Source organism: Xenopus laevis, chromosome 5S, assembly GCF_017654675.1.
Source record: "Xenopus laevis strain J_2021 chromosome 5S, Xenopus_laevis_v10.1, whole genome shotgun sequence".
NCBI lineage: Eukaryota > Metazoa > Chordata > Amphibia > Anura > Pipidae > Xenopus > Xenopus laevis.
Window position 1 is genome coordinate 43043888 of NC_054380.1, and position 27313 is coordinate 43071200.

Genomic DNA, 27313 nt, shown 5'->3' on the forward strand with positions numbered 1-27313 from the left:
ATGCTATTATACTAAATAAATTAATACTAACAAAAAGGGCCAATCCCTATAGGATAAACTATAGTGCATGGAAATTGAGTACAGCTTTCCAAAAGGATAAAACTTTACATGGAAAAGTTGCAACATGTTAAATATATTGAAAAAAGGCACAGACTTAGCTTCCAGCATATTGCTCTGTTGGAATAAGATAAATAAAAATGAATGAATTTAGGTTGTATCCTTAACCTATGCACATTTACAGAACTCCTTTCATGATTTCCCTTACCTTGGTTTTCTTCTTCTTCATTCTCAGCACACGGGAAGCAATCTGGATAGTAGAAAGTGTCTCTGTGTAGTTGCCCGCAGCAGCCGAAATGTGAGCTATCATGGTAGTGCGGCAGTTCATATTACCCAGAGACTCCCTGAGCAACATTGTGAGCTTGCTCTCTCTGCAGAAACAAAATGAATTAAGGCTGCATTAGTTAACCATGTTTCACTCGTACTGTCATGATGTGACTTCAGAGGTCTGCGCTGCCCCCCCCCCTTCTTAATGGCATGCTAATCAGTATTATGCTACAGATTCACATGATGCTATGTCTGGGGATGAGAAAAATAGTCACAGGTCAGTACAATTTGCATCATTGATTCCAGTCACAGGACCTGATGCTATAACTGATTCTTGTATTAAATCACCCAAAAATAGAAAAAACACCCATTAACCTTTGTTTTGATCTCTTATGATAGTTTGCCTGATTTTTTAGTATATTTACAGTATATTGTGGTTTTGAATGTTTGTCATTTATTCTTTACAAAAATTATTTATTTACCAATTGTTGTCTTTAACAGTTAACAGTAATACCTTAAAAGCATTTTAGCCTTTGCTAATATCATATTTTCTTTGCATGGCCATAGTTTAACTTCCTGAAATTGATATTCTATACTATGTAGCATCAGCAGTTTGTACAGTACAATTTCAAGGCCATACATTACCACAATTCTATATCATGTCCCCAAGGTCAGAGATCAGTTGCTTTCAGCATAATAGCCAGCTAACTACAGTCATATGAAAAAGTTTGGGAACCCCTCTCAGCCTGCATAATAATTTACTCCACTTTCAACAAAAAGATAACGTGGTATGTCTTTCATTTCCCAGGGACATCTGAGTACAGGTTTGGGACCTGTTATCCAGAATGCTCGGGACCTGGGGTTTTCCGGATAATGGATCTTTCCGTAATTTGGGTCTTCATGCCTTAAGTCTACTAGAAATTAATTTAAACAGTAAATAAAACCAATAAGCTGGTTTTGCTTCCAATAAAAATTAATTATATCTTAGTTGGGATCAAGTACAAGCTACTGTTTTATTATTACAGAGAAAAAGGAAATCATTTTTAAAAATTTGGATTATTTGGATAAAATGGAGTCTATGGGAGACAGTCATTCCATTTCTGGATATCGGGTTTCCGTATAAGGGATCCTATACCTGTACTGGGAAAAGATTTTAAGTGAATATTCAGTTGTATGAAATTAAATCAAATGTGAAAAACTGGCTGCACAAAAATGTGGGTACCATTGTAATTTTGCTAATTTGAATGCATGTTACTGCTCAATACTGATTACTGGCAACACTAAATTGGTTGGATTAGCTTGTTAAGCCTTGAAGGGCCATATTTATGTGTTATTTCAGTTTTGCTAATGAAATTGCATTTTCAGTCTCAGTTCATCAAAGGCTATAGGAGGCATCTAGAGACTGTTACATTTGCAAAAGGAGGCTCAACTAAGTATTGATGTAATATCTCTGTTGGGGTGCCCAAATTTATGCACCTGTCTAATTTTATTATGATGCATATTGCACATTTTCTGTTAATCCAATAAACGTTATGTCACTGCTGAAATACTACTGTTTCCATAAGGCATGTTATATATTAAAAGGAAGTTGCTACTTTGAGAGCTCAGCCAATGAAAAACAAAACTCCAAAGAATTAAGAGGGGTTCCCTAACTTTTTCATATGACTGTATAGCCATGTAGCTTTTTTTTTTTTGACAGAGGAGAATGGCCTGTAGTGAACCTAATTTTTAATCAACTCCTTTCTTATGTGGATATGTTATGAACTTAATATTACAGACCATATATGGAGGCCTTCCATACAACAAACAATAGGCATTTGGGGATACTGGGGGTTACATTTCAGAAACAGCTGGATTAATAGAGGTTGGATTTAATTTTAGACTTTACAGTAAAAATGAATAACAGGTAAGATAAAGTATTACTTTCAGTAGATCTATATTTCTCATGGGTTTAAAACCCAAATGTATAGAGTGACCAGAATATCTGCAGTGAACACAGTTTTGACCATGCCCATTTTGGCCACACCCCCTAAATACCACATCCATTTGTCAAATTCCAGAAATTTTGAACACATTTCTGGGGGTTTTATGGCCATATTTATGTGTTATTTCTGTTTTGCTAATGAAGGTGAAATTGCATTTTCAGTCTCAGTGTCAGGAGCCTTTGCAGTAAAGTAGTTTATAAGTTATGGGATCCGTTTTTATATTATTATATTCATTATATAATTTAATAATATCATAATTATATATATTTATAATTTATAAGCATTTCCAGATAGCATAAATAAAAATATTCAGTTAAATAAAAGTGACAAGTGTCTCTTTAAGTGGAAGACTAGGATGGAAAAATAAAATTTAGCAGGGTCTCCTTTTAAATAGACCCAATTCTAATAATGGCTAGATAACTCAGGGGGAGGTTCAAAAGACACTAGAATTTGTGAAAGTAAGGACCTGATAATATTCATCCCAGGGTACTAAAAGAGCTCAGTTTTGTGATTGTGATACTACATTAATTCATTTTCTAGAATTCATTGATGTCTGACACAAACAGATTGGCGAATTGCTCCTGTGGTGCCATTGCTGTGATCCTGTTCCAAGCCTAAATACTATTATTTTGAATAAGAAACTGGAAAATAAATAGTAGAGACCTGAATAGAAACAAGAGCAGTAACAAGTAGCAATAACAATAAATGTGTAGCCTTACAGAGCATTTTTTTTTAGATAGGGTCAGTGACCCCCATTTGAAAACTGGGAAGAGTCATCAAAAAAAGACAAATAATTCAGAAACTATAAAAATTATAATGAATGCCAATTGAAAATTTGCTTAGAATTGGCTATTCTATAACATACTAAAAGTTTCCTTAAAGATGAACCACCCCTTTAATGAGGAGGTGAGTATGAACCTAGACGTTGGGCTGGCAGCATTTGATACAGTACCACACAGAACATTAGTGATTAAATTAATGAATGTTGGCTTGAACGGTATTGTACTTGGATAAAGAACTGGCAGAAAGATTGATTACAAAGAACAGTGGAAATGGAACATTTTCTGATTGAACCCATTTTTTTGTGGAGTACTGCAGGGGCCTGTACTTGGTTGTTAGACTTTTAATTTGTTTATTAATGACCTAGAGGCTGGCATTGTAAGCACAGATTCTATTTTGATGATGATACTAAATTGTGCAGTACCATATGTTCTATACAGGATGCTTATGCTTTGCAGAAAGATTTTACTAAATTGCAGAGATGGGCAGCTACTTGACAAATGAGGTTCAATGTTGATAAATGCAAGGTTATGCAATTTGGTAGGAATAACTAATTCTAGTTATAGACTAAGCAGTGGTGTGTTGGGGGGTTCTTAATTGAGAAGGATTTGGATATTCTTGTGGATAATAAACTGTGTAAATAAAGTGCTGTCTTGCATAAAAAAGTGTAATGAAAAATGAAAATGTAATTTTGTTCCCTGGTAAAAGGAATGAAACAATTAAACTATGAGGAAAAACTATTAAAGTTAGGGTTATTTTCTCTGGAGAAAAGGTTCCTGCAAGGAGATGTGATTATTCTTTACAGGTACATTAGAAGACATTATAGACAGATAGCAGGGGATATTTATTACCAGAGGCCAGTCCTGTGGACTTGAGGGACTGAAATATCATTTGAAGCAGTAAAAATGCGTTTTCACCATGATATTGTTATGGCAGATTGTATGAATGCAAATGTGACTTCTTGGACAAGAATAATATCCAGCTATAATGATCTCAAGATCTGCAGTTGGTTTAGTATATGTATTTGTATAAATGTTTTTATACTTTTTCAACCCAAATTAACCATGTAACTATGTAAGAACCATACATTTCATAACATAAAGAAGTATAACAAAGCAAACAACCCATGTGATTACAACAGTAGAAATATTTGTATTTCACAATGACAGGCAAACCACACAGATAAGCTTTTCCTAGTGATGCCTACAAAATAGAGCCAGAAGTGATTGAAAGCAACCAATGACATTTTGTTCATATATTTCCCAACTGAAAAAAACACAATAGTCAAAATGCACTTGACTTTTGTTTCCAAAATGGAGTGTATATTATAAAATTATAGCACTTGAAATAAAGCATTCATCATTTTGGGACTTATGTTTTAAATTCTCCAGAGTCCTGCTTCCAAAGGCTAGGTGATATGCCTCCAGCATTGTTTCATTGTTTATGTTGGGCCACCTATTTGTTTAGTCAATGTTTATGTGCATTGGTTTTAGAAATATCTTTCTTAGGTTACCAAACTTTACCATGTGCCCATGTCTAACCATGATCAGTCTAGCTGCCATCTTTATACTATTCACAGCTAGGTAAACATCATCTGCAGTAATCCTATCCCATCCAGCCTCTTGGTAGCATTGTTGGTAGATATTAATAATCTCCAACCTTGGTTTATAAATGCAGATCATCATTGTCCACTTTTCTTGTGTACCTGTTTTCTATAAAAGTTGCATGACTTGTTATATGTGCAACCACCTCATGGCACTGCTATACCAGTTCTTACCTACGCATATAGCTATAGTTTAACATGCACCTCCAGAATATTTACATATGTTTATATTTCAGTGTACCCTCTGCAGTGTTTTAAGATACTTTATTACACTATAATATGCTGTATAATAAGCACTGTCATTTTTATATTTTCCCCATTTTCACACCTAAAACTGAAGCTCAATAACCTGTGTCAATAGATTAATGAAGGAAGGTGTTTAGCTGCATGTCAAGCTACGCACTACATGGTACCCCAGGGTAACACGTGGTAAGAACAGAACACTAAGGTTTGTGCATCTTTATGTCGCTGTTGCTGTTTTTTCCAAGACCTAAGATGAGAACCGTTCATCGGTTGGAACTATACCTAGTAACTTTTTCTTGTTTAGTGTATTCGTGCTCTGTACATTAGCAAATCCTGGGGGAGCAGCATCAGGTCCCAAAAATGTGCTTTAATAAGATCTCCCAGATTTCTAACTATAACAAGGCTTCAACATACTGTGGGATGGATTTCCAAACACAGGTACTGACTTTCATCTGTGCTGTCCATACTAGTAAACTGTTGATTGGTTGCAGTTGGCTAGTAAGCAATAATGTTTATAAACGGGTTTTCTACAGTAAAGGAATACACATTCGCATGTGCCTGTGGATGCCTGTAAAAATATACTGTGCTATAACACAGCTGTTTCGTAACTGGTAAATCAAGCCAATGGATTATCCGCAACAAAACACTGCACATTTGTTATGTTAATAAAATGTAGGACAAATTACTTAGAACAATTTATTGTTTTCTTCTAGTGTCTCATTATCACAAAAAAATTTTACCTTAATCTAGAGATTAAGGAACTTGCAACGTTTCTATAGAAATTACCCATTTTGCATCAAGGAACGCAGTGGTGATTTAGAGCAGGTAATTGCATTTCTACGTATAACAAAAGGCACAGCTATGAAAACAAAGTTATCGAGATCTCCTGAGCATTAAGGAACCTGACAAGTACAATTTTTATTACTGGGCACCATAGAGATGAGCTGTGTGCTATGAAAAAGAATTTGCCTGTGATATTAATCCATTTACTTTACATAATTGTATTACCTTCAGATCTCATTAGTAAGTGGACAAGGTATAAACTAGCAATTTTGCTTTATGATACTTGAGATTCTTTTATGATTAAAAGTAGATTTGCAGTGCTTATGGCATCTAGAATTACAGGATTGGATTGTGATTGTGAAGGTTAAAAAAAAGGGGTGATAATTTCTTGATTGGAATTGTGTTCCAAAACAAAGCTAGTTAGAACATACCAAGGTTGAAAGTGACCAGTTGCAAGCACACGTATTTTTGAGACCTATGTTACTGTATGGGGTCTCATTGTAAGACCTCCTGGATATTTGCATTTTTTTGCAATCACAATCTTTGATATTAGGGAAGGAAAGTTAATTTCCTTTGAATCTATTCCTTAGAAAGAGCTGACCTAGAGGACGGTGCCGCATGGAATGTTATTCATGAAGTAAAGAAAGAAGAGTTCTAAGCCAGACACATCTCTTCATTGAACAACCTAGGTTTAACCTACTGTGTCTGAGAGAGAGAGGGTGTATAGCCTATAACAAAGGCAGTTAAACCTTCAAAAGAGAAGTGCTTTATATGAGGTTGAAATAGTTAGTTGAACGAATCCAAGATCCAAAAGTCTGATGATCACATCCTCAAGCAGTTAGCATCTTAGAATAATGTATCCTGGTAGCCGATATGCATAACCAAATGTTTATTCTGTCTTTGTGAACAACTATTAAAAGCACAACTAGACTTGTGCCACCTTTACACTTCCATTTGAGAAAAGGTGTATTCGATCCACAGACCTCAAACATTGTATGCAATTTGTAATGACTTAAAAAGTGAATTCACGCTACCTGGGAAGTCATCTTTTTATTTCTAAGTACAGTAGGTTCAAATCACACAGAAACAGCACAGGTATGGGATCCCTTATCCAGAAACTTGTTATCCAGAAAGCTCAGAATTACTATAAAGCCATCTCCCATAGACTGTATTTCAATTAAATAATGAAAATGGTTTCCTTTTCTCTGTAATAATAAAACAGAACCTTGCATTTGTTCAAAACTAAGATATAATGAATCCTTATTGGAGGCAAAACAAACCTATTGGGTTTCATTATTTTGTAGTAGACTTAAGGTACGAAGATCCAAATTACATAATATCCCATATCCAGATAACTGTGTGTGTGTGTGTGTGTGTGAATATTGCAGATTTGTCTGCACTTCAATGTACCACCTGTGGCTGTATTTGACAAGAAATTGCCCCATTCACTTACAGCTACGTCTCATCTGTTTATTTGTTAGGAATATCAATGTCTGGTGATAGATTGTAAGCCAAATCAGGGGCAATAAAGAATGTCTTTCTTTAAAATAAATATTGACAAATGTAGGCCAATAGCATCAGTCATTTTCCCTCTTAATAATAGCCTACACATGCGTTATTAGCCTTCTTAAAAACAAACTACATACAAATGGACTTCTTGTTGCAGAATTCCTGTTCTAAACAGACTTTTGTATCTGTCACAAGCTTTGCCTAACTTAGGTTTTTTTGCTCTCTGATTAATGCTCTTCACAGACAAGAGCAACTACAACAAAAACATGAAGTGCCAGTGTCAGACTAGGTCACCAAAAATACCTAAAACACTTTCTTCTTGCTGAGAAAAACTCTGGTATCCCCATGTTTGAGATCTGTTGTTTAAATGTTACTGATTAATTAAGCTATGTCTATCTCTATGCTGTGTACAGCTCAGACAACAAGATTATTTGGAGAATCAGCTCTTGCTCTCCCATTTACATTGCAAATCCCTCCCGAGAAACTCACCCTTCAAACCCTGTATAATTAGCAGCCCCCCTATATTCTCCTGTTTATCTGTGGAAATACATTTTGGCTTCTGTCTCTATCATGACCCTATTCAGGGTCTAAATTAACTCTTTCCTTTTTTCACATCTGGAAATGAATTAAAAAAAATAGGACAACCTGTAAAATCTAAAATAGGGTTAGTACTCTAAGCTTCAGAAAGGAAAAAGGTCCCACTCAGGTCTGGGCCTACTGGAAAACACTCAGCATGCCAGGAAGCCAATCCGACACTGTGAAGTGCTTGGAGATTATAAACAACTAATACAGGCAGCAACTGGTTAAAGACATCCCAGTAATCATAGAGCTGGGTCCATTGATACTTAAATGGTGCTGTTTATGGACAAAAGGGACACCATTGTAAATGACCCACATGGTATTGTACTGCAATTTTCAAGAATTACAGGAATAAATATATATCTAACTGCAAACTAGCAGTACAAGGAAAAAACTGTAGGCAGCAACAATGTTACCTAGCAACTAAAGACATACTGTAATTTGGAAGGTGGGCATATAGCAGGAATTCATTTGTGTGCCCATCATTATCTAAACTATCATGTTGATACAAATGTATTCCTGTAAATGTGTCAGAATCAAGGAAAACATTGTTTGGCATAGCAAAAAAAAAATCAGACTTGTCTTTTGAATTTAGCAAATGATATTCAGCTTTCACAACTGACAGAAAATGGAACAATACATTTACCATTTTAGTTTGAATGTTCCAGTACTGATTATGCATTTTCACAAATAGCAGCACAATGCAAAGTAAATGTTGGCTTTAATATCATTCTTATGTTGGCCAATAAATATCACCTTACTACCCTGAAACATCTTGATTCATATGAGCATCGGTGGGCTATAGGGCAAAGGATAGAGGTCCACTGGAATTCACCGAATTATAAATGTAAAGGTAGAAATATTCAAGCCATTGGTGTCTAGGGAAAGGGAAGGGGGCAATTAATACACCCCTCTCAAATGCATAATTGATGAGTAAAGGGTTATTTTGACCTCAGCAAATATTATATTATTTCTATTCCTTTCCTTTAATTTGAGCGGGTAGACTAGTTGGATGACCTCAATATATATATATATATGTGTATTCACTGACCCTAACTGGGATTGGTTTGTTAATCTTGTGGACAAGCAAAGGGAAAGAATAGAAAAGGAGCTTGTCAGTTTCTACATGAAGGACAGAAAACCTTGTGCGGAGCTGTAGTATCCTATTTCTGTTTTAGAGAAGTCGATTTCAAGATTCAGAACAGCAACAAACATATACAGTGTACCGATTTAATCTGTACTCCAAATTCAGAACCATTGTTAAGATGCAATGCAATGAGCACTGTATGCATAAACAGTGTTAGCAAGAAAGCAGATAGTTGACACTCAATGGGATTCCATAACACAGAAGTTAATTCAATCATAAACAAATGGCATGTTCCATCAGAAGACAGGTCTATCACATGCATATTTAGATGTTCTACTTAAGGCTCTGCATAATTTGGAATAAGCTGTTAAAGGGGACTTTTTAAAACAAAAAGATTAAAAGGCTAAGAAAGAGTTATTTTGTGCATTCGATGATATTACTCGTTGCTCACCAAAACCAAATAAATCAAAATAGAATCTGAAGTTGTAATGAAGAAAGTCAATGATTTTAACTTTTGCTTTTCAAAACTAAATATCCCCAAAAAAATATGGGGTTCTCCTTGAGGTTTATCTGTTAAGGGAGAACTGGCTCACAATATTTCCAAAAGGCTAGGAAGTATTATTATTTATTATTAACATGTATTTATATAGCACCAACATATTGCGTAGCACTGTAAAGTAAATGTGATTATACAACTAAATCACATGAATTATATACATAGAACATATGGAGTTACATACATCACAATCAATACAGGTACAAAAAGGTGAGGAAGGAAATAAAAATGACCATATTACAGAAGTTCAAATATATCAAGTAAAACTAGAAACAAGGAGCAACTTCATAAGTTAAATATAGTATCAGTCTAATTATGACAAACGTTTACCATTTGACACAGTATGTTTTAATATGGTGATTCCTACATATGTGGAGCTAGAGGAAGAGAATTGGGATAACTTTTGAGTTAATTTATAACTGGGAGTTTAAGATTATTTAGATAAGTTATTTAGATAAGTTAAACACAGATTGCAGTTTACCAAACATTTACAAAGTTAAAGAGCTGGCTGTGCAAAAAAGATTTTTTTTTTTTGCTGCCACTTTTGCCTGTAACATTTACAGTTGTTGCTAGAACTGGCAGTGAGAACCTGAGGTCATCTTATAGGGTTTAAAAAAGAAGAAGCCCATTCCCTTTGCCTTCCCACCCACTCAGTTCCTATTTGCTCCCATTAGAGCCGACATTGCTGACCGCAAATGAGATAGTAACAAAGGTAATACAATGGTATGTTGCATTTCTTCTGTACTACAGGGTTAACCAACAAACATAAACACTTGTCCCTTTTATGAGTGGTCCCTTTATTTTACACATGAGGAAATGAAGGAATAAAAGCATGTTATTTGCCATACCTTATGTAAAGGTGAGAGAATGGATAATAAACTTTAGGCTAAAGGCACAAAGTACTGCCACCAGACTGAGAAACAAAGCAGTAACGAGGCCAGTGTGCCTTTAGCCTTAGACACTTAATGAAGTATAATGGAAATGCTCAATACACGGCAACTACAGGGCATATACACTATACTGTAATTGCAGCTAACCGCAATATGAATTCAGGTACATGACTGACTCCAAAGTGCCAAGTACATGAAGATTGTCTTAGGACTCTGTGGCAGTTTCTTAGACAGTAATATAGCAATGCAGTATATATAAGGTCACTTACTTGTAAGGAATGTGCTTGGTGCCATTGACCAATGCTAGGATTACATTGCCAAGAGCTGACAGTGAGAGACATTGTCCAGCACTTCCATCTCTGCTTTTGCTCAGTACTTTGACACAGCTCCCCAAATCAATGAGATGCAATCGGCTGCGACCTCCTGACACTGCCAAGTTTTGAGAAAAGAAAAAGAAAATTGTGTGGAAACAATTTTATCCTTCATATAACTGTAAATTGCATTACACTTAGTGGGGGTCATTTATCAATATTGGGCAAATTTGCCCATGGGCAGTAACCCATGGCAACCAATCAGATTGCTGCATTCATTGTACTGCTTGCAGCTAGCTTTAAAAAGCTAATCACTGATTGGTTGCTATAGGCAACTGCCCATGGGCAAATTTGCCCAGTGTTGATAAATGTCATCTCGTCTTACTGTGTATTCGTATACTGTTGAGATGACAATAAAGTTTACTTTGACTTTTGACTTTATTCCTAAAATATGTCTCTTATTAACCTTTCAAAGCAGAAGAAGTCAAGCACACAATGCCCTTAAAAAATATTTTTGTAAGAAATAACACAAGGCAAGAGCTCAAAACTCAACTGATAAAGAGTTTCAGATAGTACAAATATTTTTTTGAAATTAAAAGCAGTGTAACTTGCAAATAGGGTCTAGGCATTCATAAAATATGTACAAATATAATATATCTAGCCCTGATACACACTCAAACACATGAAGACCAAACATATACTGTACACATATAGAGTGATGCTCATTGGTACCACAATGTGCAACAGATTTGCCATAAAAGTGCAGATTGTGTAAAATCTTACAATTAATCTGTAAAATTAGCTAGCAATGAGAACCACCAAAACACCACCTGAATTGTAAGTTCAGAAAGTTTTTGTGTGAATTTACAGTTTCATTTGAAATCCTGCCCATGCTTTTTTTTTTACATAGTTCTAGAACAGATAGGTTCCGGTTCAGTTCCAATGCTCAGGTTAATGATGAGACTTGGCACTTTGGAGTCAGGCAATGTGTCAGTATCACTTTAAGGTAAATGGCATATCAGTTGTGCTCTATAGAGAAGATCTGATCTAAACAACCTGAACCACCAGCAGCAGTTTCTCATATTGGGCAAGAATCAATTTACGGAGAAAAAAAGCTTTATCATGTGAAAACTCGTGGATGGGATTCAGTTTTGGATTTAATTCAATTCAGAAAAACAACTTTTCTCACTGTTTATCATGTAAAAACTCTATTGAAGTATATTTTCTCCTAGAATTGAATCTCGGCCATGAGCTTTCTCGAGATAAACTATCAGAAAACTTTTTCTCACTGAATTGAATCTGGCCATTATCTGATGTCATACATCTCTGCTTTTTCTTGGTGGGATCCTGTGACTTGTATTTCAATAACAACTTAAAGGCAAGAAAATATATAGTGTATCCCTAATTCACTGGGTTATTTTTCAAAAACGGAGGGCCCAGCCTTTCTTCATTGCCCAGTGTATCTTTGTTCCTGCTAATACTGATCCCTGTAACCTGTGAATGTGGATAAATGATGAAGTTAAGGCTGCCAACAAAACATGTTCAATAGCTATTTCACTTTTGCCCAATTATCCACAAAGAAAACTAAACCTAAACAGGATGTTCTTGCCTAGTGACTTTTCCACTGCCTAATCTCTATACACTTACAATGTTATCCTGTAAATAACAGAACACAATTATCCTTAGATTAATAGACTATGAAATACAGTATCTAATTACACAAAATGCAATTTGGCCAAAAGACTAATGAGACAAGCATCTGTTGGCTTTCTTTAGGCTTCTGCAACTTCTTTTCTTTGTAAGCAAATTCTTTTATCCAAAATACTGTATTGCACAAAGAATATTCCAGGGCTGCACAGAGAAAAGGAAATGTGAGGTATAAACCGAAACCATAGCATCTGTCAAGTTATTATTGCTATGCATCATTCTGTAATAGTCAGCATATTCCACAGTGCTGCACAGCTGGGAGATAATAACTGCACAGCAATGATACACCCTTACACATATACTGTAGCACTGGTAAGGAATTGTCCCCACATGTGAATGAGGAAATATACTTTACATATTAAGGAGTAGGCATGGAAATGACAACTGTGACATTAATTCAAGCAGTCATTTGGAAGAATGGTAAGAGTCAGTGTTGCTGACTTATGGTCATGGGGTATTAACAATATTAAATATAGTTGTTTAGAGAGCTAGGGGAAGAGTTATTGAGTATATAAAACATGGTCATTTGAATGAATGAATAAATGAATGTGACATTTTGTGAATACAGACCTCCATGTAATGCCAGTAATGGAACAAACATAAATATATGACCATGCTAAATTATAGTCCTGCAATTATCAATCAACAACATTTCTGCCCCAAAATTCACTCTAGACTTGATAACAAATACTCACTGCCTCCTTTTCCACTTTTTTCCATACGATACTGATAGATATGCAAAGTGAACAGCATGTGTGAATTTCTGTGGTCATCTTCATCACAATCTCGTTGGCTGCTCCTTCGAGAGGCAATAGCTGCATCAAGAAAAAAGGCTGCTTTCTCTGCTGTGGGAGCCCGCAGTTCACTCTGGTTCTGCAGCTGAAGACAAAAAACAACGGACGAAAGCAAATAAAATAAATTTCAATAAAAAATATGAAATATATATACTGTATATATAGATTAACACCATAGTAATGGAGGGCATACACAAAAATAATCCACCAACTGCCTGGGTGCCAAGTGGTAGTTCAGCAAAAACATCCACCTTTAGATATTTTTCAAGATCTTGATAAAGGTCTGAATATGTGACTGAAACATTGATTTTGCACAATAAAAAGGATTAAAAAAAGAGTTATTGCTGTAGATGTACATATAGATCAGGTTTTCAGAAAATAGTGATACAATTTCGGATTTTTATAAATAGCCCCTTAATATTGTTAAATGTTAATGTAGCCTAGACCAAATTTTTTACCTGGGGGGGATTAAATAAAAAAAAAAGTCTGAAAGTTTTTGACCCAGCACAATAAATGTATTTCTGATTACTGTTTCAGAGACAATATTTCTCCTATTTATCCTTTACTGACAAACCCACAACATACAGACAATTGTGGTTCTCCAACTGTTTATATTCAACAGGAAGAAGCATTGTATTGTCCCAGCAATGAGGTGTGAAATATCTTTATTTATAAAAAGCACTAACTATATCGTTGCAAGGAAAATATGGATACTTTTTGCTCACAAGGAATAACTAATCAGAGGTAAAACTCAACAATACAGCCCACAGGCACGGAACAGAAATTAGCAGCTCTAACACAAAGTGGCCATCCTAAAGGAGTTATTCAGTACAAAAATAAAAACTGGGTAAATAGATATGTTGTGCAAAATAAAAAATGTTTCTAATATAGTTAGTTAGCCAAAAATGTAATCTATAAACCTGGACTGACTGGGTGTCTAATATAATAGCCAGAACACTACTTCCTGCTTTGCAGCTCTCTTAGTTTCCACTGATTAGTTACCAGTCAGTAACCAATCAGAGACCTGAGGGAGGGCCACATGGGTCATAACTGTTTGTTTTTGAATTTGAGCTGCATGCTAAGGATCAATTGCAAGCTTACTGAAAAATTATGTTCCATGTGGTCTCCCTTCAAGTCACTGACTAACTCAGCAGTGGTGGGCCAAGCCTGCCGGGCGCCCTAGGCAACCCGGCCGGCTATTTCTCCCCCTTCTCAAGCACATGCATGCGTGCATACGCGGAGGTGCGCGCGCAGACGCGGAGTCGCATGCGCACACAAAGTATATCATAGAGGCTGCCGGCGAGCCAGAGGACATGTGCGCGTGCGTATGCAAGGAAGCGCGCAGCCGCAGGCACACACTAAAGAGACACAGGAGGAGCTGCCGGAGAAGAAAGACACAAGGGTCGGAGGCTGAGCTAGGGGAAAGCGGCAGAAAAGGTACCTGCCTGGCGCCCCTCCACTTTTGCGCCCTAGGCAGCTGCCTCTTCTGCCTACCCCTAGTTCCGGCCCTGCACTCCAGCCTTTATACATTACATTTTTGGCTAACTAAGTATATTTATTTGTACAACCTATTTACCCAATTTTTATTTTTCCACTGAAATGTTCCTTTAGCAGCGGAAGACAGGGGGAAGCAGTTCGGGGAGATTAGTCACCCAAAAGAAGAGGCGATTAGTCGCCAGGTGACTAAATCTCCCCAATTCTCCCAGTGTGACCTTACCCTTAGGAGACACTTTTTACTGTTTTTCTTTCTCACAAAGGCTAGTGGCCTATAGAAGGTCTGAATAATAGTGTAAAAAAATTGAAAGATATGTTTGCAGAACAAAAAACCCTTTGTCAATACTAGTTCAATGAATAGGGCTACTTCTGAATGTTTTTTGCTATTTCTTTTGAATCTAAAGCCCATATTTCCTAATTAAACAAAAAGGCTAAAATTAAGTTCAGCACAAGCCCTGTGCATTGAACTAATGTTAAAAAGAGTAGCATACTGCCCCTTTACAGTATATAATAACTTTGAGCACAGTAAGGTAGACAATATTTTCAGATGCTTTTAAATACTGTGCCAGAATTGAATACAGTGGATTATAAAGAATGTTATAAATTATGAATATTCCTCCCTCTCCATATGAGCAAGCTATACAACAAAACGTTAAGTCCACAGAGCACATTCATGTTGTGTAACATTTTCCGTAAGCATTATTTATCATTTCAAAAATGACATTTCCACCGAGTCTATTGATAAAAGGTCAAACACTATCATACTGTATATCATATCTTATGTCTCCCTTGAATGTTACAGAATGTTAATTATAGAAGAACACCCTTGGAACTATGTCACTTTTGTGAACAATTGTGTAGTGCTTCTTAATTCATGTGTTTACTTTCAAAGATTGTTGTGTTATATAAAAATATTAAGGCCTCTCTTTCATGGAAACACTGTTGAAAAATTAGAAAAAATAATTTCTGAAAATATAAGAGACGCAATGGCTTCATTTCATAACTGTCCTTGCAGTAATTTCAGGAATTCTGAAAAATTCTGGCTTGAACAGTATGTACCTTAACTGCATTGATTTAGTCAGTTGTAAGCTGTTCTAAAAACATTTATTGATACCAACTTTGCATCACATGTAATGATCCAGGGCAGTGTCGGACTGGGACACCAGGGGCCCACCAAGAAAATTTAGACCAGGGGCCCACTCCCAGTACTATTATTCTTCCTCTCCTCACTCAACCTCTATTCTCCTAGTCTCTTTTAGTTATACATACTATAATCTATTATTCCATCTATTTAACCTATCTGTTCTCATAGAAACAGGGAATGGCCATAAAATAGGCCAAATGTTTAGCAGCACAAGGGCTCACTGACACCTGGGCCCACCGGGAGTTTTCCTGGTATCCCGGTGGGCCAGTCCGACACTGATCCAGGGTCTTTTGTGTCCAGCAACATCTTAGAGTTCCATGAAATTCTACAAAATAATTTTATACAATCATTTGCTTACTTTACTGTACTTTTATGTAGTATACCAGACAACTGGATCAAATTGTAAAGTAATATATATAATTTGAAAATTAATTTTAAAATGAGAGAAATATTGACAAGATTAAACTTTGTAGCATCTTAGCTTTACAACATTGTAAGACCAGTTACACTACATATTTATATATGTTACACTCCCCATCAGTTATTGAAAATACTTTCTCAAAAACTATTCACTGCATGCTGAACAGAAAATAATAAACCCATCTATGCAAAGTGCTTATCCAGGAACTGCATAGCCACAGACTTCATACAGAAGGCTTTCTTAAAGCAGTTTGCAAGTCTGCAAGCAAGTTTACCCATTTCTACACTATCCTGAATTTTATTAGCCTTATAAAAGAACAAGACATACATAATAGAATAGGAACAAGCACTGGCATAACTGATTAAAGTGTGTTTTCTAAATTAAAGGTTATTGTTTCCAATTACTGGCTTTATTGAAGCAAAAATAACCAATTGACCTAAAAATCACCCCTGACCCCAACTACATTTAGGAGGAGTGTTTAAATAAAGGTATATTTCATTGACTTGTATTATACCTGTGACAACTAAGAATAAATAGTAAATAGGATAAAGAATGCTTTGATGTATGTTACCTGCATGCCGCATATTGGGTCCTCACAAAGATAAACTCCTGGCGATTGACCATCTTGTAGACTGCCTGTAGCTACTTCTGATAGCAGATCTCTAAGATTCTCTTCCTTCCCCCAAACTTCAACTGCTGACACCCTGACTGAGAATCGTGCTCCTGTCTTCTCCTTGCGTTCATTGATCAACTTAAAGAGCCAAGATATAGCACAGGGAATAATGCCAAGATTTTGCATGGAATCATCTTTCCCAATCATTGTGTATGACTTTCCTGGAGATAAATAGCACAGGTGAGAAATATACTAGGGAAAAAATGCAGGTAAGTAAACTGCCAGACAAAATCACTACATAAACATTCACTTGAGACATACAGTACCATAATAATGGCCGCAATTGTTATTGTGAAGTGACAATACAAATAATGAACCTAATATATAACGAATTAAAACCCATGTATTATGGTATTCACCTTATCATCTATAAAACTTGCAGTAACTTGTGTTTTTTTATCACCATAGAAGGACAATATGAGACTTCCATCCAGATTATATTGATGTCATTGGCAGTTTGTTCCACATCAGGTACTTCATATCTGACATTTATTAGCTAAGCCTTCAGACTTATGTGTTACACTGTCAGATCTGATGTGTAAAAATCAGATGTAAAAATCCAGTGTACAAAGAATGTGAGTCAAATTTAATAAAACAATATCACAGTTTTGCAACACCTACATTAGTACATTAAAATATTAAATCATATTTTGTTTTATTCCAGTTAAAAGAGTAATTATTTGGAGACATTACATTTTCTAGAATTCATCATTAACAGGAGTAAGACTGCTGCAGAAATTTTTTATTCTCTCTGTAAAAAATGAAGTAAAAACTGCACAAACTGGACATCTGCCAAAACCTGATAAAAGAAAAAAGTCGAGTGACTCATTGAAGGGTGAAGTGGTGAGTAGCCACACAACCCTCTCTGTAGACACGCAATAATATTTATTACTGAGGTGCAAGTCATAACATTATTACTGAGGATATTTCTGCACATGTTATAGTCATCACTCACTATCCCAAGCTTGGCACCTTCATATTTACCAGACAGACAGACAGAACTGCACTTACAAATGCTTCTGGAATTTTGCAGAAAATCTGCTGTTAATTATAAAACTTAGTTACAAAGCAAGAGCAATGTCACTGGTACAAAAATTTCTTTAGTTTTTGACCATTATTGTGGACATGCTAATGAGCTAACAGTTGTTTATTAATGGGTGTGTTTGGATATGATGGAATTCTGATACTATATTTGTAGGTATAGCACCTTTATCCAGAAACTCACTATCCAGACAGCTCTGAATTATGGGAGGGCCATCTCCCATAGACTCCATTTTAATCAAATCATTTAAAAATTTTAAATTGATTTACTTTTTCTCTGTAATAATAAAATAGTAACTTGAATGTGATCCAAACTAATATATAATTAATTAGGAGTTTATGTAAAGGTTACATTTTTTAATAGACAAAGTATTATGATCCAAATTACACAAAGATCCCTTATCTGGAAAACCCTGGGTCCCAAGCATTTTGAATAACAGGTCCCAAGAATGCAACAACCCTGTTTTTCTAGTGAAGGTACCTAATATAACCTCACTGAAGGTCTATTAATCAGAGACTACAAATCTCACAAGGTTGATGTGTGCTAATATTAGACCTTGTATTTCTAAACTTACAGAGTTGTAGATGATGGTGGCTCTATTAGAGGGAGGAACAGTCAGTTACACAATTTCTTCCCATACCAGGTACTTAGGAGTTTTTGTGCACCAGGGGTTATTCATCATCATTATCATTCATCATCATACCAGGGGTTATTCATCATCAGCATGAATTTAGCCCTCAGTTGATGACAGTAATGAAAAAAATGCTTATCATTTTTATACTTGGCTTGCATTATGCCTGAGATGCCATCAATTTGGGGAATTAAACAGTGAAGCATTCACTTTTAACCTAGTTGAATCATTTTACTAGGTGCCCACCTATGCAATGGGGCCCTCCTTATCTTTGTGTTACTTTAATAAAAAGAGGGTACAATGTCCTTTTTTCCTGCATCACTGAGTACTTTCCTGAATGAGTACTTTCTCAAACAAACACTGAGAATAAGAAAAAACTGGAGTTATTTCTAATATTTTTTCTTATTTACATGCTCTTACAGGCAGATAAATGATAACAAGGAGATATAACTAACCAAGCTTTGAATGGCCAAAGCAGAATACACAGCCATCTGCTCCATTCACCACAGACTGTATGACTTCAGCAACTGTCCCAGCGCATACCTCTGCCTGGAAAGAAGAATCAGCAAATTAGACAAAATAGTTTTGCATTTATTGAAACTCTGTGTCCACATTTTGATCTGTTGACTCAGGCAATCTAGTAAAGGGCAGGAAAGTAGCATATTCCTAGGACTTTAAGGGGGTTATTTATTAAAACCCAATTTTTTTCCCGCACAAAATTTTTTGTGTTATTTTATTGAAAAATAAGGTAAAATTGTGGATGGGAGTTTAGTCAAATTTGTTTTAAGAAAACAAAGAGAAAATTACGAGTTTTAGTAAATAACCCCTCACTTTATGAAAAGGTGAATTTGGTATAAAATATTTTTCTCACTTTTTCCAAAACTATTTTCATGCCCGGTGATCTTTTCTATTAATGGGCATCTTGTTTTTGTGCAGGAATAATATTACACAAAGTGGAAAAATATTTCAAAAAGGTCAAGAAATGTTTTTAAATGTTAGTGAAGCTGCCTTAAAGGATAATATACAGTATTAAATGTGCCACTTACACTAATGGCTAATTCCAATATAAAAAAAAAATCACTACATTAAAAAGGTTTGGGGGAAAGCTTCTAACATTTTATTCTGTTTTTCTGCTCACATTTCCTAAAATAAAAAAATACATTCAGCTAAGTCTGCTCTTTCCTGTACAGTACTGTAACGATAAAATCAACACAAAAGGACATACATAATACATTTTGCACACAAAATGCTGAGATTGCCTCATTACAATTCATGAATTCCTGCACAGATATAATCAGTCCTTTACTAGCCAGGAATGGTTTCCATGAACTACCATCAACCACTGGTGTGGCTTGCTATACTGCCTGCCAAAATTTATGATGTATATAAAATGTAAGGAAGCCCTTTTAATGTTGAAATGCATAAAATTCAATTGCATTGCAAATTAATGAGCTGTGATTTAATGTGTTGCAGACAGATAGAGTTTTTGTTTTACAGTGCACAAATGCCAGTGCTGAATTAATAATGATCTGAGCAGTGTATCTTCCTACTACACAGTTCCCATATTCTCAATAATGGTCCTTTGAGCACAGTCTGAAATTAGCCACTTTTGATGCCAAAGAAGTCCTCAGAGAGCAAAGGCTTATATTAACCATAGTGTAGCTAGTAGGTTTGGTCCTGTACACTAATTATTTATACAACTTTAACCTTGCCTAAGCCTTGTGTGGCTAAATGCAGACATATAGAACAGCCCCAAAACAGCAAAGCACAGTGCTTATATAGCATAAAGCATAGAAAATGAATTTCCTCATGAAGTACTGGTCGGTTTTTTTTATGAAGTATAATCCATCTAAAAAAAACGAAAGAACGTATTTTTTAAATTGAATCACTCCCGTGGCAGTGGGAATATCTATAAAATCTGGTTTAAGTATTTTCCAGGAATGAAATATACAGTATAAAAAAATTACACAAGCTTTCCTAGTCAAGTGCCCATTTATCACTAACCTTGGCCACACAGTTCGAAGGAAAGTAGGAGAATTTAATATACCCTACAATAATAATAAAAGTGACATAAATAATTCCTGCACTATTTTAATACAAACCAAAATGAAATGTAAATTCTTGTTCACTAAAGGTTAATTATATCACAAAGAAAAGTATTATTTACCTGTGAGGCATCCTGGGGAAAGACGGCATCAAAAGCAAACATCTTCGGAGGTATCTGACTTCCTCTCTTTTGGAAAGCATTCTGCCCACTGCAGGATACTGGGTCATATAATGTAATCTGTTTTTTACGTGGATCTGCTTTTAAGAATGAGCTGGAATCAGCAGACTCTCCAACAAGTGTGGAACAAATTCGAACCATGACTTTTACCTGTGGGCAGAGATAAAAAATGTTTGTGATACTAAGCATGCTCAGTAAGAGTCAGTAAAAGCAGTACTTAAACTTCTGTTGAAATTAGGGATCCACTATTTTGGATTTGGACAAACCCCCAAATCCTTCGAGAAAGATTCGGCCGATATGCATATGCGAATTAGGGGTGGGAAGGGGAAAACATTAGGATTCGTATTCGGTTCTGCCGGGCAGAAGGATTCAGCCGAATCCTGCCGAATCCCGAAACGAATCCTGGATTCAGTGCATACCTAGTTGAAATGTTATCAATTGAATTAAAATATTTGGATAACTATAATATAAAAGGAAGCTAGACCTAAGTTTATTCTTAAATACAGAACTTCAACACACTAAATTGGAGTTCACTGGCAAGATTACATTGCATCTGCCATATGTTCCTCTTCTGAATGATACAACTGATGTCCAGCTGGGGCATACCATACTGCTAGACATAATTACTTCATAATAAATGGACATACCACACACACACACACTGTTTTGTCAGCTATTTCTTTAGCCTACGGGCAGAAGGCCACTTCCAAAAAAGCTGTGTAAAAAGTAAAAACCTTACTGAACACATGCTAGTCAATGGTGCGACAGAAACAAAATAAAAGGTTAGCCTTTTATTATACTCTAAATTCTGAGATTGCAACTGTGTGCTCTGATGAATTGTATGTAAAGATGGTGGAATGCGTGCCTGCATTTCAAATGGCAACTATAAATCCTTTTTACAAAACCTTTTTTATGGCATAAGATTATTTAACAAATACAGACATAAAAGGTAAAAAAAAACAAAGATTTTTGCACATAGTAGTTACAAACTTAATTTTGTTTGAAATCAATACAACCTCTCCAATTGACGCCCAGCACAAATATACAGACCAAATGATACAAGCATTATACCTATACTAAACCAACTGTAGATCTTGAGATCACAATAGCCTTGAATATTATGCTTGTCAGATAAGTCATCCAAACCATTCTTAAAGGAATTCATGAAACCTGCCATTACAACATCACCCAGTAGGGGATTCCCCAACCTCACTGCCCTCACCATGAAGAACAATTTTGGCTGCTTCAAATGAAAGTTAAGACTTTCAAGTCTAAAGGAGTGGCCTATTTGTCCGTTTCTATGTATAAAAAGCAAGCAGTCTATAATACCCCTCTTATCTACTTGTAAAGATCATGTCCCCTGGGAAGCACCATTTCTCCAGAGGGAAAAAAAACAAACCTGATAGTCCATCCTCAAAGTTAAAAGGTTTCTTTAATTTTACATTTTCTTTAGACACTTCCCTCAAATAGAAAATGGCAGAGATAGGAGAGGTAACTAGCATGATCTGAACCTAGATGAAACATGTTTGACAACTTAGTAGGCAACTCAACCTTAGATATTTGATTTTGCAACTCGAGAGGAAACACACTTAGATATTTGTGTTTTGTCCTATGCACTGAGTTGGTGAAAGGAGTATTTAGAAATTCCAGCAATAATAAATATTTTATACTAAAAAAGGTTTAGAATAATCCTTTGGATTCTGCTGGATTCTTCTACTCAAACTGTTGAGAAAAATAATGTTAATCTAAATTTTGCTTCTATAATGCAAGCTATACTAGACTGGAGAAAAAAATGTGTAATAGCTGAACTGCATGTATGCAAGTGCCAGTCATTACACTCATGCACCATTGATATCATCAGCAGAGCAGACAAATACAAAACAACAGAAAAGTGAAGGAGTGTATATATATATATATATATATATATATATATATATATATATATATATATATATATATATATATATATATATATATATATATATATATATATATATAAACACATTTTTAATTGTGAAAGAGTGTTGTGCCCTCTTACAGCTTCATTTATACTTTGGGTGACCTTTACACCGTACATAAAAACATTATTTAACTGTGCCGTTTTTACCAAAGATGGTCATCACATCACATATGCCACTCCAACTTATCTCCCTAGCACTTAGTGGCAAAGATGTATAAGTCTTTAATTGAAAATTAAACTCATCTTTGAAAACACAAACCACAAGAACACAGAGACAGATGAGTTAGTGTCTGGTGTGAGGTTGACAGCAAACAGGGGATGCTGATGCTTGTACTATATGTTTGCAAAAGTGATCATGTGTCATGAGGTCAAGCGGGTTGAATACTAAACTTTTAATTTATGCCACTGAACTACATTTAGAGGCAGATTTATCAAAATGTGGGTTCAGATTTTAATAAATAAAAACTCACCCACGTTCTATTCATTCCTATAGATTGGTAGGATATTTATCAATTGGTGAAAATTAGAACTGACCATTTCATAAAGACACTTCCAAAAATCCCATAGGAATGAAAAGAATGTGGGTGAGGTTTTCTTTATTAAAATCTGAATTCCATTTTGATAATTCTGCTCCTTAATCATTGATTTCATTTTCAAAATTCTGAGATGGCCCAGGCAGTTTGGGGCTACAGTACAGAATATACTTGGACTTCTATATTTATATATTCATTGCAACTGTTCAGCCTTTGACATATTAATAACTATAAATACATATTTGTGTTTCATATTTTTATCAGCCTTATTATTTACAGTATGTAGAGTTTACCGGTTATATAGGCCAAAATGAGCCCTTGTGTATTCTGAGTAATACTGCAAACTTAGGGGTTCAGAAGGGTTTTCTTAAATAATTATTTAGGGGTGGAGTATAGCGTAATGAATAATATCTGCTGAAACTAAACAGCTTATACATGTTACAAGATTTAATTTACACTCCGCCCTGATTATTTTGCAATGTATTTAGGCCATTTGATCATGAAATACAGGTATGGGACCTGCTATCCAGAATGCTCCGGACCTTGGGTATTCTGGATAATGGATCTTTCCACTATTTGGATCATCATAAACATTAAATTGGTCTGGTCTTGCTTCCTATAAGCATTAATTATATCTTAGTTTGGATCAAGTACAAGGTACTGTTATAATATCACAGAGAAAAAGGAAATCATTTTTTTAAAAATTGGATAATTTGGATAAAATGGAGTCTATGGGAGGTGTCCTTTCCATAATTTGGAGCTTTCTTGATAACGGGTTCCCGGATATTGAATCCTATGCCTGTATACAGTTAGGGAAACAGTAAAAAATAAAACTAGCTCTGCATGTAGAGATGAGATATATTACTATGCTTGCTCTACTGTGCTATATTAAAAAAAGGCATGTGAAATAGCAAAAAACATTTTTATGGTGACTGGTGTACATAACCATTTGGTAAAGTTTATTGTATTTATGAATTAAAGCCTGACTTGGTTTCCATTTAAATCAGTTCCAGTCTTGCACCGATGCTGAATGAGGTCAGTGCATTGTGCAAGTGCAGACTAGTTGTTCTAGAGGCGTGCAGAGCACAAAATAATTTGCTCCTAGTGATGATATTTCCTTGGAAGCAGGTACATGAATTTATTGCACTGTAATGATTCAATGAGAGCATGAAGAAAGTCAGAGGAAATTGGTTTGCAGAGAGCAAGTCATTATGGGGAGCTGTGCAGGAAAACAAACAGGTTATTACAGAAGCAGAAGCAGTAACAATGCTTACTATCAGATAGAATCTCTTATTACTGTTTGTAAACAGCTTCAATTGTACCTTTTTAAATCCCCAAATCACGTGAGGCTAGCACATTTGAGCTTTGCTTCAATGCCCTTGATAAAGCTGCGCAATAGATAAACCAGCATTTGGTGGATGTTATCAACACATGATGTGACATTACAGTAGTTTAATAAAATAAAAAGAAGTGGACATAGAAGTGCTCAATTTCTCTGAAGGGAATGATATCATGTTATAGAGGTTACTCAGATCTGCTAAATGTATTACAACAGGAGTCATTTTTAATATATGTGTGTTCTTTATTTCATTCTTACATCTTCTTAGCTAAATCTTGAGGTAATCTAGATCTTTTATATAGTCACCCTAGCAGTGAAAGGTAGCCAAGAGTATTTAGTATAGCATGGGGCTCCAGGAGAACACCTTTGGTATGTTCCAACCAGTGTAAATATGACGTGTCAGCAATACTTTAATGTAACTATTAGTTATGGAAAACAATATCTTTTTTTAGAAATTAATTGACATTTGCAGCAAGCCTGTTTATAAAAATGTGTTTACAAAAAACTGTCACCAAGATTTGTGTGGGGGGGAAGAGATGTAAATTTGCAATAAAATGGTTGCAAAGGGGTGGGGCTTGTGGGTGAGTGGGCAGGGCTTTCATGGATTATAAGTAGGGTTTCTTTATAATCAGGACTGTTACTGGCTGGCTCGTGGTTGTAGTCATGCATGCGCAGGTGGGTTTTTTTCCCACTGAGGTCCTACTGTACTTGTTGGTAGGGCCCAGTTGAACAATGTGTTAACATTTGGGCTCCCAAGGAAGGAGGGTCCTGATGTAGTAGTATTCCTGATGGCAGCCATGTGCATGTGCGGGTCTGTAATCCCTTACTCCAATGAATGGCAATAACTAATCTGAGTGAGATTCTTATTTTCAAGTGTGCTACTCCAATTGGTTTATTTAAATGGATTTATGATGATATTCAGGGAGAGTACAGAAGTGAAGGTTGTGGCAGTGAGTATGGACAATGACACAAGGGGCACTTTGAGTGCAACAATTCGCTCAAAAATGCTTTTCCATTGCCCTTCATGTAAATGGCCACTGGTAACTTAATCCAGTGAAAATGTATTGGCAGGTATTTTTTGCACAATTAGAGTGACATACCCAAAGCTATTAACAGTTCAACCAATGCCAAGGTATTTTCAGACATTTCGTCACATGTGGCATAATAAATACAAGTTTATAGAAAGTAGAAACTCCCAGGTGAGTAAGTAACGTCTTGAATAGGGATGTGGCGAACGTCGGAAAAAAAGTTCGCGAACATATTCGCGAACTTGCGCAAAAATGCGAGCGGTTCGCGAACGGTTCGCGAACCCCATAGACTTCAATGGGAAGGCGAACTTTAACATCTAGAAAAGACATTTCTGGCCAGAAAAATGATTTTAAAGTTGTTTAAAGGGTGCAACGACCTGGACAGTGGCATGCCAGAGGGGGATCAAGGGCAAAAATGTATCTGAAAAATCTGCCTGTGTGTGCTTGGAAGAGATAGTGTAGGGGGAGAGCTGTTAGTGATTTCAGGGACAGATGATAGTAAGTTTGCTGGCTAGTAATCTGCTTGATACTGCTCTGTATTGGAGGGACAGAAGTCTGCAGGGATTTGAGGGACATTTTAGCTTAGGTAGCTTTGCTGGCTAGTAATCTACTGTTCTCTTTAAACAACTGCCATACGTTGACCTTGTAGGCATTGTTTGCCCAGTTTTTTTGGACGCAGCCACTGAAGCACAGTTGCCATAAAAAATATGCCATATAAATGCTGAAAATAGTAATTTTTCGCCATACGTTGACCTTGTAGACATTGTTTGCCCAGTTTTTTTGGTTGCAGCCACTGAAGCACAGTTGCCAGAAAAAATATGCCATATAAATGCTGAAAATAGTCATTTTTTGCCATACGTTGACCTTGTAGACATTGTTTGCCCAGTTTTTTTGGTTGCAGCCACTGAAGCACAGAGGCCAGAAAAAATTAAACCAGTAGGGTTTGCACCCTAGTTTGTAACGGTGGCGGAGGGAGGAGGAGGACGCTAAAGGACAGCTGTGTGTGGAGTCATGAGGCTTGAAGAGAAGGACAGCTGCATAGAAGTCAGAACAAGTCTTCCGGCGTGCAGTAACCCTCCGAGATCCACCCCTCATTCATTTTAATAAAGGTCAGGTAATCGACACTTTTGTGACCTAGGCGAGTTCTCTTCTCAGTTACAATCCCTCCTGCTGCACTGAAGGTCCTTTCTGAGAGCACACTTGAGGCTGGGCAAGACAAGAGGTTCATGGCAAATTGTGACAGCTCTGGCCACAGATCAAGCCTGCGCACCCAGTAGTCCAGGGGTTCATCGCTCCTCAGAGTGTCGATATCTGCAGTTAATGCCAGGTAGTCCGCTACCTGCCGGTCGAGGCGTTCTTTGAGGGTGGATCCAGAAGGGTTGTGGCGCTGCCTTGGACAGAAAAACATTTGCATGTCTGACGTTACAGACTGGCCAAAGGGCTTTGTCCTTGCAGGTGTGCTCGTGGCAGGATTACTGGCACCTCTGCCCCTGGAATGTTGATGAGTTCCTGAAGTGACATCACCCTTAAAAACATTGTACAACATGTTTTGCAGGCTGGTTTGTAAATGCCGCATCTTTTCGGACTTGTGGTATGTTGGTAACATTTCTGACACTTTATGCTTGTACCGAGGGTCTAGTAGCGTTGCGACCCAGTACAGGTCCTTCTCCTTA

General features: G+C 36.2%; 1 protein-coding gene across 1 annotated transcript in view; it reads right to left on the reverse strand.

The window, feature by feature from the left end:
* Nucleotides 1-27313, reverse strand: part of LOC108717850 (kinesin-like protein KIF26B) — a 200777-nt gene that overhangs the window by 16653 nt on the left and 156811 nt on the right. The window contains exons 6-11 of the mRNA XM_018265250.2: nt 20724-20930; nt 19012-19105; nt 16782-17044; nt 13053-13236; nt 10609-10768; nt 266-428 (exon numbers count right to left, since the gene is read on the reverse strand). Of these exons, the coding sequence (XP_018120739.1) occupies nt 266-428; nt 10609-10768; nt 13053-13236; nt 16782-17044; nt 19012-19105; nt 20724-20930 (1071 nt within the window). The remainder of the gene's footprint in view (nt 1-265; nt 429-10608; nt 10769-13052; nt 13237-16781; nt 17045-19011; nt 19106-20723; nt 20931-27313) is intronic.